Below are 14,632 nucleotides of genomic sequence, written 5' to 3'. Positions count from 1 at the left end.
TAGCTGCTTCTTGTTTGACGTGGCAGCAGGTAACGTAAGAATAAAATTTGTCTTCGGGGCAAAATGGCAACTTCTTTCTACTGCTTCATGACCTAAAGGTTCAGTGACTTCTGAAGATAAACCTTTTATTGAGAAGCAGAACTTGTAGCTGTGCTTGATTAGACTTGACACTGGAAACGGTCACTGTTGACTGTTGCATAAATTAAATGGTGGAACCACCAGCCTGAGGTTTTAATGAACAAGTTGCTTGCATGCTTATGAAACAATTGATCTGTTGCTGTTTTCAGGTTTGATCATTCCTGCAAATTGTGTATCGCCCCTTGTAAACCTCCTGTCAACATCAGACCAGTCTCAACAGCTTGCAGTACAACAGCAGCAGATATGGCAGCAGCATCACCCGCAAAGCATCACCAATTTCAACAATGCATAAGAGGATAAACTACAGGTGTTGACTTTGGTGTTTGAGGAAAAGGCTGTAAAAGCATATCACTTGCATAAAAATCAGGGACAGATTCCAAAGAAATATAACTTTTTCAGTTCAGTTGTGTGCTCTCAAATACTTTGGGAATAAAGAGATCTAAAAAGGTTGGTAGAACTGAAAGCCAGCAGTTGTTTATGGTGGTGCATCTGTCTTTCCTTATGCTCTCTGTAGTGCTTCCTGTTTGCTTTTACTTTTGGCCTTTTAAGCTACAAACCACAATTTGTTTGAAAATGCTTGAAAATCCCCAAGCAGGCTTTATTTTTAACTTGTCATACAGTGCTCAGGGTTTAATGCAGTGCATCAATGCCATTGCTGTGGGAGATATCCTTGAATGCATGTATTGAGTATATATATAGAAAATATATATTGGGTTTTTCTCTTCAATTTATGAGTTTATAAAAGCATGAAACCTAGAGGTTGCACATCATGCATTCAGGTTCCTTCCCAGTTTCTGTTTGACAGTGCATGTCTTTGGAAACGGGCATGGACAGGATAAACACACAAGACAGGAATTCAGAGAGAAACACAATCTTAGTTGTACAGCATTGGTTATTGCATTTTTATAGTGTTTATACCCAGGTGTTGCATTTTTTTCTGGTTCTCTCCTGGGGGTTATATATTTGAGTCTACAACATGTTCTTTTTGTGATAAACATCTTAAATTAAAATTAGTTCATTTTTAATGTATTAATGGTATTCCTAATGTGTACTGCAAAGATGGCTGGATGCCTATTTTCCTTAAATTGAAGCATTTCCTTAATCCGAGGTGGTTATGGAAACTTAAGTGCAAATTCACTTCCATCTCGCATACAATCTTATATTTTTTACTTCATTAATGTAATTTAATTTGTCACTTGTAAGATGAAACCTTACTTGAGCTGTAAATTAGAGAATGGGAAACACTTGAGGGTTCCGCTGTATGTGCTGTTTCTGTTACCCAGTAACTTGAATACTGTTTAATATGTTGTAAGACATTGTAGAGTTTATCTGGAGCTGTTTAAAAGAAATTGTAATGTACAAATGTGAATAGTCACTTATCTATAATATGGGTAAGTTTTGTTTTGCCTATAATAGTAGATGTTTATAAGAAAGTGAAGGACAATGTTTGTCATTTCTTGCTTGCACAGGTTGCACTATTGAAAATTTGAGATTGTATAAACCTGTCCAAAAAAACTACAAGATAATGATCTTGTAGATGTCAAATAAAAGTTATTGTACTAACAAGAAGTGGAGTCTTGTTTAGGCAATCACTGTATTCCAAAAAAAAACTAACAAGTCTGTACAATTGGAATTCAACAGGAGTTGGCATGTTCCAGTCTGCTTTAACCAGGCTTCTGTCTTGCAGTCCAACTATTTCAGTTGGACTCATTAATGAGGCAAGAAGTAAACTGCGTTTAAACCTTGATGCATATTTTACATAAGGTTCACCTGACAGACTTGGAGCAGCAGTCCACTGTAGCGTATGTCACTTCTGCAAACACTCAGTGAGCCAGATTCAAGCGTCATAAAGAGTTTTTCCATAAGTAATGGGGCCAGAAGTTCCACGACTTCAGGCTGAAGCGAGCTCCCTTATGTGAATTACTTCGCTTGAGGTTCTGTTAACGCTGCCTGCGCTGGCACCCCAGTGCGGTAGCAGAGCACGTGCTTGTTGGGGAAGGAAGTCTGCCTGCTGTCCTCAGCTCAGTCTGAAATGGTCAAGGGATGAATCCCCTGCACATGCTTGTGACTACCTGGAAATACAGATCTAGAATAAATGGGCATGCTCCCTGTTGCCTTAGCACCTGCTACATCTCTGTAAAGTACTTGTCATGCAGGTGGTAGGTGTGTTGGGAGCTTTTTAATCCTCTGGTAGTAACGGGAAGCTTGCCTGAGTGCTGCAATACCCGTAGGAGCTGATTACACCCTGGAAAACTGTAGACCACAGCCAGGGTGTGGGGGAGGGTGTTCATGTGTTTCATACCCACCATTGGATGTATTTGGCATCCATTCCAGGAAAAGTAATGGGATTTTGAGAAGTATGTTGACAGATTACTATTGCAGCAGATAGTGAACCAAATTGCTAGTAACAGCAAGCTGCGTGTGGACTTTGCTGTCTTTTTTTTTTTAAATTATTATTAGTTGATGTAGAAACTTCTACCATCTGAGATGGTAACGTAATACTTTAGATGTTAATCCTCAGTAAGATGGTTCTAGAAGTGGTAGGTTCACAAATAGTGTTTGTTTTGCCTTTTTTTTTTTTAAACAAGTCATTATTTAAATACACTTCAGTTCCTAAGTGCTCTTCTCAGTCTGTTGTGCTAACTTTGGTTGTTGGGATGAGCAAATACTGAATTGGATATTCTCTGTATTGGTAACCAAACCACACTACTTTATTTTGGGAGTCCATAGCGTATGCCGTTCATGCACACCCTCTTAAACTTCCCGTGGACTTTTGTCCCCTGGAGGGGAAAAAACCTGATAGTATTTAGGAGATCCATAAGAACTGTTCCCATTCCAGAAATCCATTCCCCCACTTGCTCTCCTTTGCCTGCTCTCTGCTACTTGCCACCATCAACGCCTTGGCTTTGTCATTTGGTTACTAACGCATCTGCAGCCACAGCTCTGGAGTGTTATAACATCTTAAAGGTTAACATAAAAAAAAAAAATTAGCCTTCAAGCTACAGAAACATTTTCTCTCTTGCAAATTTGTGCTTGGTGGTTTGGGTGTGTTTTTTTGGCAGTAGTTTGTTCCTTGCGTGAGCTGCTGATAAAGCTTGGGGGAGAAAAGGAATATAAATAGTATAGTGGATGGGATAAGGAACAGCTATGTGGTATCCTCTTGCAGCACTGTGCCCACAAGACAAACATCCTCACAGGGAGGAAAAAGGAGAGACCGATTGTTGTGTAATATAAATTACCAGGCTAGGCAAGAATGGTCTCTGTATTTTTCCTACTTGTGGGGGCATTGATCTGCTTCGTACAAATCACCGTCTGAAATGGATATAGAGTTCATAAAGGACAGATGTCTCTGATACCAGGGGCAAAGCTAAATGTAAAATGGTAGTAATTTCTGTACCACATGAGTTTTGGAAGCATGCTGTAGAAGGGGAAGATACATGCTTAAGTTGACTTGGGAATTGAAGGGATAAAATTTTGGGTTTTCTTATTTAAACTGTCCCTTGACAGCGACTAAATTTTGACTTGTTAACTAGTTTCATACTTAAGATATGTCTGACACAGTAAATGCAATTATAACCCACTAAAAACCCCCTCTCACAGCAAGTTTTCAATTTTTTTCTAATCGCTGTATGGTCCGTTGGGAACATGCGCCTCTTGTAAGGACTTAAAGTTTCCTAAAGATGCTAGTTGTCTAGTCAGTGTGTAGTATTTTCTTTGTAAATGAAGAAAGCTCTGCAACCTGTAAACATTTGTCAAGTGAATTATCAAGGGGTTTTTGTATTTTTCTTTTGCATTTGGAATAAGCTTCATTTGGATCCCATTGCAGTCTGTACATATATAGAAAGAGTATGTATGTATATAGAGATGTTAAAGGCTACTGAATTATTGAATGTAAATAACTCTTGTTTTTCTTTGTGTTTTTTTTTTTCTTCATGACCTTCCCAAGATGTATTCCTATTTTCTCAACCTGCCAAACAGGCAGTTTGTGTGTACTTTGAAATATATATAGCATATATAAAACTTCCAAGGGATGTCTGCATACATTGTAGATGTTATATGTTGTCATCATTTTTTTCAAAACTATCAACTGTCTGTCTTCCATGATCCCTTTGATGCTATGTGGGTTTATTCTGTATTTTTAGTGTATAATGCATTTTCTTGAGAGAAATTGATGCCTGATGTCTTTCAGTCACTGGTACTATTCACTTCTTAGTGCCTGGATCAGAGAGAAACAAATATTTGAATTTTCATGTAGGTTGTTTTCTTTAGTCTTTTCAGTGCGTTTCAGATCTTCAGCTTTAATCTGATACATTTCCATTTTCTTCCACTTACTGGTATCTCCAGTTGAGCATTCAGTGAGCTCCTACAATACAAGTTCTAGAATTACATGCATCAGCAATAGGACCTACCCACTGTCCTAACATGTAGAAGTATGATTGCTACATTTATATTTAATGGTAACTGTCTTAAAGGCACTCTAGAAAGGCAGGTAACTTGAGAGTAGAAAAGATGCATCTGTTGTAGAGTATTTCCTGGGAAAGTTTTGAGCTTCACGTAATGTCTAAATGCAAAACAGAGGTAATGGAACTTTCTCACCTTTGAAAAAATGGTGCATATTTTTAATTGTCAGGTAACAATACCTATATATTTATATCAAAGTTATAGATTAATGAGAAATCCCCTGAATTGTCTGTCTCTTATTTAGCCCTTAAGCTTCCAGCAGTTCTCTCACAGGTTTTGCCCTTCTCTTGCTGGGAAGGACTGTGTCCGTACAGTTGTTTCCTGAATTGAATTAAGTGGTTTGCAAAGTCCGTTGACTGGAGAGTCATTGCAAGAAGCGTCCAGCTGCAAATAGCAACAAAACACTTCTGGTAGTTTCTGTGGTCAATACAAGCTTTAACAATGAATGTGGAGAAATAATGGAGGCGGTTTTGTCATGTGCTGGCAGCTGCAGTGTATGGTTCTGTGTGTCAGACTCTCATGGTAAAGACTGACAAAGTTGGCAGAAGTAATAAAGTAACGCAACCGCAAACATGCCTGAGTGCAGAATGACATGGGAAACCTCGAGGGCTGACGCTTCAGCTGCGAGCAGCGTTGGCCTCGTTTGCTGCTTAGGTTGTATATTGAATTTGAAAAGCAACAACTCTCTTTTTAAGGAGAAAAACATGAAGGGGGAAAGAAAAGACTGGAAATACCAGTGTTTCTCAGCCACAATTACAACAGCTGAGGACAGATTGTTTCTAAAAGCTTATGCTAAAGAGTGATAAGTAAAAACCTAGCAAGAACTTACTTGATTTTGATGTGTTTCACTGTTTCTTAATTGGTCCAAAATTTCTGAGTGGACAAAGTTTGAGGCAGAAATAAGATTCAAGAATAGGAACTGGACAGGTTTAAGCTGAGGCCAAAACTCACGTAAGGAATTTTTCACCTGCTGAGTCGTGAAGTGGTACTGCAGGTTTTGCAGAACTGCACGCCGCATGTGCAAGGGATGCTGACAGCTCCTTCCAGCAGAAAGACGTCTGTGCTGAGAGGACAGACTGAAAGTAATGGATCTCGTGCACTTAAGCAGGCAGCTTAAACAATATAGAAATACATTCGGATTTAAGCAATGTGTTTTGTTTATAAAAGTCCAGCAGTGCCTAAATACCTGAATCAACATGTGTTAAGTTTTATTTTGTAAGAACTAAGTTGGTTAGTGTTGCTGAACTTAGTTGCACCTAGGGCGTAACTTTAGTGAGACAGGTCACCTGCGGAAGAGTAGTTTCCCTATACTTCATTTGCACTGGGAAGGATAAAGAGACGTTTCTACTGACATTTCTGATTGCATACATATTTATGTATCTACTTTCTGATTTGGAGAGGATGACCAGTAAAATGCCAGATTCATTCCAGGGGCATAATGGCATTTTTATTTGCCAAGTCATTTATTTTTCACTCATTGACATAAAGTCCCACGGCCTACTGAATTTTATTTGAGGTGGGTGTTCACTGCCTCAGCATCTTCCAGCAATCCTGTGGAGGGGCTGTGCCGCACCCCTGCAATAACTTTTGCTGCGAGACTACCTCTGCGCAAAGAATACGCTGTTTTTTTAAAGTAGGGCTTTGCTATTAGTACTTCTTCAGTCTACACCTTTATCAGTCCAACGTGTCAGAATTCCAAAGATGCATAACATTTAAGATGAATCGTACGTGTTCCTTGTATTGCCTGCCCTAATTCGAAACCTTTGCCAACCTCAAAGACTTCATCCTCCAGCGCAGTGTTGCACTGCGTGTCCCTGCGTTCTCCATGTGAGCAGGCAATACCTGTGCATGCCAACTGTCCTCGTACAAAGTGGCAGAACTCCGAGTGCCCGGCAATAAAACATTACAGCAATGTTTAGAAAGATTTATACTCACAAAAATGACAAACTGTGGAACATGATGAATTCTGTATTGAGTTCTTTTTTTTTTTTGGTAAAAAAATGTTAAATAAATTAAACCAACTACTACTTTGGGGGTTTTTTCCCTTTTAATTTTCTATTGTGGAACTTACCCACATAAGTTGTTTATACTGGAACGCCTTTCAGCAATACTTCTGCATACATTAAACATATTTGTTGTCGCTCCATTTTAGGATCCTTCAGAGTAGTAGAAGGCATGTTGTAATAATCCAAACATCTTTTCTTTCAATCCATTTAAATACCTGGCACTTAACCTGGTTACTTTCATTGGTTAATTAAACTGGCTTTATTGGTAGTTAAGAGCAGATTCATAACATTCTTTGAATGCTAATTGTAATGATCTTAAAAAAGGGAGGAGAGTTTATAAAAACTGTGTCGAGATTGGAAAGTATCCTCTTCTTCATATTCTACGCATAGCATGCAAGTATCTTTCCTTTGTCCCAAGAGCTAGTTTGGGATAAACAGGCTAACATAATCTTATTTTTGTGAATCATTTTATGTTGACTTTTAGTCTCATTTTCCCCAAATCTGCAAAGGTGATGATGCCAAGTTCTCAGTAATAAATTAAGATGCCCAAACCTCAGAATTTAGTTACCATCTTCATAAAGCAGTAGACTTTGTTCTGTAAGTAAGGGAGAAATGTCTTAAGTGAGGTTTTGGTTGGCTTTTTTCCAATATGTAAATAATACACCTTAAAAATGCCAGGGAGTCAGCTTGTGACCTGACGGCTTCTACCTTTGGAAGTCCAGGTCTGGTTTATACGTTCCTTCCTTCCATGTTTATAAACTGGAAGAACTGACTGTGCCTGCTAAATATACAATGAATTGCAGGGCATGAAACAGAGATCTGTATCAGCTTAGCCAGAGTGACTTAAGTTAAATCATAAACCAGGGTGCAAGTGATTTAATTACTCCTGGGTAAGATCTCCCCTGAAGTTACTTGGAGTGAAGAAAAACGTAGATGTGAACAATGGAACAGTGGAGATCTGAGCCTGCAGCTGGTCTCTGCAAACCATCCCCAGCGTTACCCTCTCCGTGCAGGAGAACTGGGCTTTGGGAGCAGGCACTGCTGCTTTGCACAGGCGGCGCTCGGGATCGGGATGCTCCTGTCAGCAGGTCCCGCCTGCTTTTGTGAGGGGCCCCCCAGTTTTCCCATCCCCAGCCTGGGCTTCGGGGCTGCAAGGTGGCTGCTGAGCCATGTGCGTCCCACTGGCCCTTTGCTGCTTTCCAGGGTGGACTTGAGCAAAACACTGGTGTTTTCTCCCTTCCCCGGCAAGAGAAAAGCATGTCCCAGGCCTGCGTGCTCCTGGGGAGGGGAGGATGCCATGGCCCTTTTGGGCAGGTGGACCACACTTCAGAGCCTTGGGGGCTCTGCCTTCGGCTTGTGCCTCAGCTGCACCGCGTTCGATCGCTGGCAAGCCTCAGCCTCAGACTGCACTATTTAAATTACAGACGACGCTATCTCCTGTGACAAGCGTCTGCCAGGGCTGTAAATCCTTCACATCCGGGATTGTCCCTCCCTTTCTGTGCGCACACGTAGAGCCCCGGACGGGGTCGGCACGGCGGCTGCCAGGCTGCAGAGTCCACCAGGGCGGCTGGCTGGCCAGCGGCTCCGCAGGGAAGGCTCACAGCGTGTCCGCTCCAGAGAGACTTGGGGGGACTCCGCGGCCTCCTCTCTTTGCTTTTGTAGGGGGAGAAGAAGGGGCTCATAGGCAGTATCAGGTGGTATTACAGGGCAGTAGGCGGCTGCTGTCACTCTTTAGGTAGACGTTCAGGCAGAGCTTATTTGGCTGCCTGAAAATACCGAGCATTTCCAAGCCCTAACGCTGCAGGCGTCACCCCGTCCCACTGTCTCTGCTGGGCGAGTGAAATCCAGCAATCGGCACTGCAAGACTCCACACCCACGCACCCGCTGAGCTGGGCACAGAGGCTTTTACACCAGCGATCCTCATACGCAGGCACCAGCTGAGCAAGAGACGTCTTCAGGACTCGCACTTCGGCATCAAGGGGTGTCCTGGGACAGGAACTCAGCAGATGTGTTAGACTCATCCTGGCAAAAGCTGTGGCTGAGGCTCTGGCCTGGGCGAGGGAAGGAAGCGCCGTGCCCAGCACTGTCAGCCGGGGGCCATATGGCACCCGACCGGAGACCACCGAGGAGCCGCCCGTGCCATGCACTGCACTCTGCAAGACTGTGCTGTTGTGTCACTGCAATTTACCCCCTGGCTTTCCTCCTTCCCCCTTTGCTCTGTGCTCTTCTCCCCCCAGTTGTTACGAAGCTCCACGTTCCTTTCCTCACAGTCATTTCCATTTTCCAGCCCTGGGCTTTGCTTCCACTCTCTCCTCCACTTCCTTTGCTCAACTGACCAGTAACAAAACAAACAGGGATGCTCCCATCAGGCTTTACAGCTGGTGCTGCAATGAGGCTATGAGGAACAGAGGTGTTTTGTGCCTCTTGATTATTTGTTTCAGGAATATGTCGCTGGTCTGGTGACACTTGGTTTGCACTTGGAAGGTTTTCTGTGAGGCTTAACCCCAATGTGTCTCTCCAAAAGGTAATTAGATTCTGCAGCCATCGCAGGTGTCGCGTGGATGCTTATTTCACACGAGCACAATTCGATTAGGGCATTTGGGTGTTTGACACCAGCCTGCGTACGGGAAGCACTTCAGGCGAGACAGCACTCAGCTTTGCTGTGGATTCCTCAGCTCCTGGACGCAGAGCAGGTTCAGGAGCTTTCCCAGACAGGGCTGGGATGAAAGCAAGTCTCCGAGACTCCTCTGCCCCAGCCAAAGGGTGGGGTATTGCCTGCCCCGGGCCCACAGCCGCACAGGGCGGGAGGCAGAGGCTGTGCCGTGCCGCAGCCCAGCAGCCCAGCAGTGCCAGCTCACTGCGCTCTGGGCCGTGCCGCCCTCCTTGGCACAGCCTTCAAGGGCTCAGGAGTGGGAGGGTAGCGAGAGTCCAGCCCGCAGGGCAAGAAGGGAGAGTCCTTCCAGGCAAACTGAAGGAATCGGGCAGGGTGGAGCGCTCGTTTGTCTGGAAAGACGATGCAGGGAAGCCCTGTAACGTGGGGGTAACGTGATAATGCGTCCCTGCAAGCAACAGCAAGGAAGGAGGAGCCCCTTGGCCCGAGCCCCCAGCCGGGCAGCCTGCCTGGCTTCACCCCATGCTCAGCAGGGCAGGGACAGCTCTCCTGCTGGCTGAGGGGGGCTCAGTAGCTTTATTTGCCTTGTTCTTAACAAGCAAAACGAAGCGGTTTCCTTTCTGCTCTTATTTTCTTTGCTGGTTTTCATTGGAATCTGGGCTGGTTTTGATATTGGTGCCTGGTGCTTGTTTGCCTGGCAAACTGCAAAGAGGAAAAGTCTCATTAGAGAGATTCCAGGCCTGTGCTTTTGTGGCTGAGGGCTTGGAAACTTCTCATTCGTGCTCTGTGGTCCTCCAGGGAGACCTCCAGCCGGAGCAGGAGAGAGCAGGCTTGCTACTTACGCTATCTCGAAGGTAAACTGAGAGTAGCATTAAGGCCTCTTTATCTTAAACATTTCCACTCTCTTCCGCCAGCTTTACAGGTGCTATTTGCTTTTTCTCCTTCTGGTACACGCCATCTCTAAGGCAGAACGTCCCCCTCAAAGATGGAACGAGCCTGGAATCGGCTCCTCAGCCCATAGGGCAGCACCCGCGCGGCGACGCTGAGCAGCTGTCTGCCTGGCAGGGCTGCTCCACTTGGCAGCCAGACAAAGGACTCAGGAGTAGGAGGAAAACAAGGCTGGGAGGGAAAGTCGCTCCAGATAACACGGCATCTGGCCTGGGAGGAACCATCTGAAAGTGGGGAGCAGGGCTAGGCTGGGAAAAAGTTTCTCTGGAAGAATTTAAGGGGAGAGCCTGTCCGGAATAGGCATCCAAACTTTGGTCCGAAATTGCTGCAAGCCTGTCTGCTGACGTGGGCCAGGCGCTGCGAGAGGATATCCTGGGGCCTGGCTCACGGCTGCTGCCGCGGCACTTTTGGCTTCTGCACTCTGTACCGCCGCCCTCCTTGCAGAGGGTCTCAGAGGGCTGTTTCCCATGGAGGGGGACAACACGATCCAGACCTTCCAGGGGTATTTTGAGGTGTGAGAAGAAAAGGCAACAGGGTAGAGCTGGGGAATCTGTATTTCTATTCAGGATTGGGTGTTTCTCGTGCATTTTGGTGAGGATGGGGCAGTAAGCAGCAAACATATGCCAAAAAGCAGATTGCAGTGGAGGGACACCAAGGGCTGCCGGCTTTCTCTTGGGAACAAAAAGAGCAGGAGGGAAATCTTGTACCATCAGCAGGAAGCAGTTGTAGGGAACAGAGGCAGGAATGTAAGGGGCTGTAGCAAGGCGATAAGAAGGGGGCAGCAATGGTGCCAAAAAGGATAAAATGCACAATTTTCCCTCTGTGCCAGTGTCCCGGAGAGCCCCAGGAGTGTGCGAGGTGTCCCTGGAGCAGGGCCTGGGGAAGGAGATGTTCTGCACCAGGAGGTGTTGGCTCATTATGATCCCAGTAAGAAAGGTACTCAGCTCTGTAAAGTATATTTTAAAATGCTGTTTGTTAAAGCTGAGACTCACTTGCCTCTACCGCTTGTGCTCTTCAGAGAGGTTAAGCCTGCCTTCACTCAAGACTTAAAAAGCTTAATTTTCAGCCTAGGCCTATCAGAGACTTTTCACTTCATTTTGGATGATCATCTTAGTTTTAGCACAAGAGAGCAGTTTGGAGACTTGCAGATTAAATTAGTGCTCAGAAACTTGTAGGTGCCTCTATGATTAATTTATGCATTATGCTGGATCCCTAGAAATGTGGGGATAAGTATTTAAATATAAACTCCCTCCAGAAAAAGGCACAAATTTCCCATCTCTTTCCCCTTGCTGCTACAGAGGTCTCTGTGGTGGGTAAAGGACAGTTAGAACATCCCCAAGTCACTCAATTCATTAAGCCTGACAACAATTAATTACATTGAAATTAATGCACAAATGTAATGTTTTACACGTCAAAGACATGCCAGGAAAAAACAGGGTCTTGCCGTGTCACCGTTAATTCTTTGTTAAATCATTGTTGATTTAATCCAAGATGATAAGAAACAACGTCAAGTTTGCGCTCTCTGTTTGCAGGTCTCCAAGAGTGTTACAGCATAGCTCTGCAGACACTGATGGCTATTTAGCTTTATTTCCAGATACAAGGGGACAAGCAAGTTTGTCTTAAAGCATGGCCCAGGGCCCCTAGCTCTACTGCAGAGAGCCGTCCTGACAACCACCTGCCAGCGCCTTCCAGCATCACAGTTTGCATGTACTCCTTGCACCCTCGCCAGAGGGGTACAGCATCCAACCTCGCAGAGCTCTGGGAAGGGAAAACCTCCTTGAGGTCAGTCAGAGCTTGGCTAAGCAGGGGCTGGAAGACTTACTGTGTGGAAACACTGGCTGCTGAGTATTCCCAGTGGTTTGGGAGGAGCAGAGGTGAGAAAGTCAAACCAGGAGAGCGAACAGAGAAAATACAAAGAAAAGAAAAAGAGGAGGGAGACAGGGTGGATGTTGCACATCTTACACAACTGAGAAGAGGCAGCCATACCTGGAAAATACATCATCTGCGCTTGCAGATGACTGAAGAGACAGGCACCTCTTACTGTCCATCCTCCCTTGCTGAAAAACATAAGCACACACATTTATTTTCAAGTTACCTTTTAGTGTGGAGAGGGCTTGAAAATGTCACGTGTGATAAAATGGCTCTGCTGTATTTCCTGCTCTATGACTTGGCCACTTGGTGATTAAGAGCTGCTTTTGCTGTCAGTAAACAAGACTGTGCCATCAGTCTGCAGAGCAGGGACCTGCGGCTTGTTGCAAACAGCCTGGAGCGTGTACGCTGCTGGAACTGCAGTTGTTACACTCGATGCAGGGTTTGCATGTGCAGAACACAACTCTCAGTGGTGCAAGCCATGCTCGTGACGTAAAACAAGTTTAAACTGCTGGCAGTCCCTCCGAGGGAGCTCGAATCTGTGGTCACCCTGCTAAGCAGTCGGCCCAGGGGCCAAGCCTGATGGTGGTTTTATTCTTGTGGCCACACCTGGTTCAAAACAACTGAAGTGACTCCACAGAGCACATGGCGGATAGGAAGAACTTGCAGGTACTTCCTACCCAAGCCAACTTCAGCGGTGTCTGCAAAAAAACAAGAGGCAGCTAGTAAAGTCAGTTGAAGCTTACATGGCATCTGAGGCCAAGCAGTACGGTTGTCATTTACCAGGGTCTTGTGTTTGTGCCGCCACTGCTACCTGTGCCCAGAGAACTGCAGAGCAGATGCCAAATACTGAGATGTGGTACTGCTGGGTTCCCGCTTACGGGTCAAATAATCTGGCCCTACAAGCTTGGCCATCTCACCAAGACTGACCCTCACAGTTTGCTCCAAAGCTAGCAGTGTCTTGTGCTGAAGAAAGGATAATCTTTACAGGATCATTTCCTTATCCCGCCCCCCCCCGGAATATTGTATATTTTGAAGCTGTCATTATAAAACCCAAGCAAAACACAGGGGATCTTGTTCTTCACAGTGTTGCTCTGAGTGCAGTTTTGTAGAGTTGGTGTAAAGCCGTGAAAAACACAGCAAGCTCGGAACACTCCCATTTCGCACTCACTTGGTGTGACTGTAAACAACCGCACAGCAATGGAAAATCCCAGAGCGGCATGCCCCTCGCCTGCAGGACTTCACTGGCCTTCCAGGAATCAACAGAAAGGCAGTTATTTACAAATCTGGAAGTGAAGCTTTAGGGATGCAAAGCTCTCACTCACACAGCGCTGGATGTGAGGTTTTACCAGTGCAGTCTTTCAGGGCGCTAATAAGAGAATTACACAGTTAAAGACTCAAGCACCAGTGTGAAAATATTGTCACTGAGCGTGTAATTCTATGCCTGGGGCTCTCAGGTCCCCTCTCTAACAGACCGGAGTGTGGATCAGTTGTTGTAAGGATAGTCTGTGCCATTCTGAGCTTCGCCACGACAGCTGGAGTCATGCACTTGGACTGGAGATAAAATACAAAACCGTAACAAGATCATGTATTTCACCTGGTACCAGTCATAATTTTTAGAGGTTTCTTTCATGCAGTATGCAGTCACTAGGGCATGAGCCAGGGGGGTTCAAAGGCTGGCTCGCTTTTCCCCCTCTGCCTCCATTCTCCTTTACACTGAGGAAATAATCTAATTGCTCTGTGACTATTTCCATGTCTCTGCAATGGAGATGCTACCTGCCTCCCTCTGCAGAGCAGTCCACAGCGAGCGATACCACGGGTCTAGATCAGCATCACTTAAAAGGAACTTGCCCCTGACTTCCAAGGAGCAGGATCAGGCTCTGTGTTTGCTGTCACCAGCATTAAGAGCAGTATATTGCCTTGGATATACATTAATTAGCATGTGCAATAAAACTACCAACTACCTCACTGATCTCAGAGTGGCTTCTGGTAAGATAGGTGTGTGGGTCCTGTGGGTCTCAGACTGAGCTGTGTGCTGAAGGAGAGGATGTCCAGCTCCCAAGCAGTTATACTGGTATAAATCTGGAGTAATTTAATGATTATAGAGGTGTGTTTAAGACTAATTGACAGAGCAAACCTGAGTATCTTGCAGTGAAAAGGATGAGTTCTGAAGTGGCAGATGCAGGCTGGAAAGCTTCATAATTTAACCTACAAATTTAGATTTTTTTTTTTTTTTGCGGGAAAGTTTTACTGCTGCTTGCAAGTAGAAAATGAGTCAATTATCAACAAGATTCGTATTTATTTTTTAATCTCTCAGAAGCTGCTATCTACATTAACCTTTAACCTTCAAGTGGAGAGAAATAGTGGTTTGAAAGAGAAGGAAAAAAAAAAAGGAAAGGCAGATTTTTCCTTGGCGGCATCTGGGGGAAAAAAAATCTTTTATTCTAAAATTATCAACAGGTATTTTCCATAGGAATTAGCGGGGGGAGACAGGGAATAAATCAGAGGTGAATGCCTGATTTGAGGTGAGGGGGGGAGGCGGGAAGGCAGCGACACTTGGGCCACCCTGAAGCACGCGTCTGCCTTTCTCCTCTGACAG

The 14,632-nt window shown here is 44.8% G+C and overlaps 1 protein-coding gene across 3 annotated transcripts in view; it reads left to right on the top strand.

Annotated features, from left to right (window-relative positions):
* Positions 1 to 6,553, top strand: part of SBNO1 (strawberry notch homolog 1) — a 38,226-nt gene extending 31,673 nt beyond the window's left edge. For 2 of the 3 annotated variants that reach the window (XM_072879627.1, XM_072879626.1), the window contains one exon: positions 288 to 6,553. In XM_072879627.1, the coding sequence (XP_072735728.1) occupies positions 288 to 430 (143 nt within the window). In that variant the 3' untranslated portion in view covers positions 431 to 6,553. The remainder of the gene's footprint in view (positions 1 to 287) is intronic. The other variant, XM_072879625.1, reaches the window with a different exon arrangement.
* The last annotated feature ends 8,079 nt before the right edge of the window (positions 6,554 to 14,632 follow it).

This window comes from Ciconia boyciana, chromosome 15 (assembly GCF_034638445.1).
Source record: "Ciconia boyciana chromosome 15, ASM3463844v1, whole genome shotgun sequence".
NCBI classification, from domain to species: domain Eukaryota; kingdom Metazoa; phylum Chordata; class Aves; order Ciconiiformes; family Ciconiidae; genus Ciconia; species Ciconia boyciana.
The sequence above is the reverse complement of the archived record's forward strand: the minus strand, read 5'-3'. Positions and strand labels throughout refer to the sequence as shown.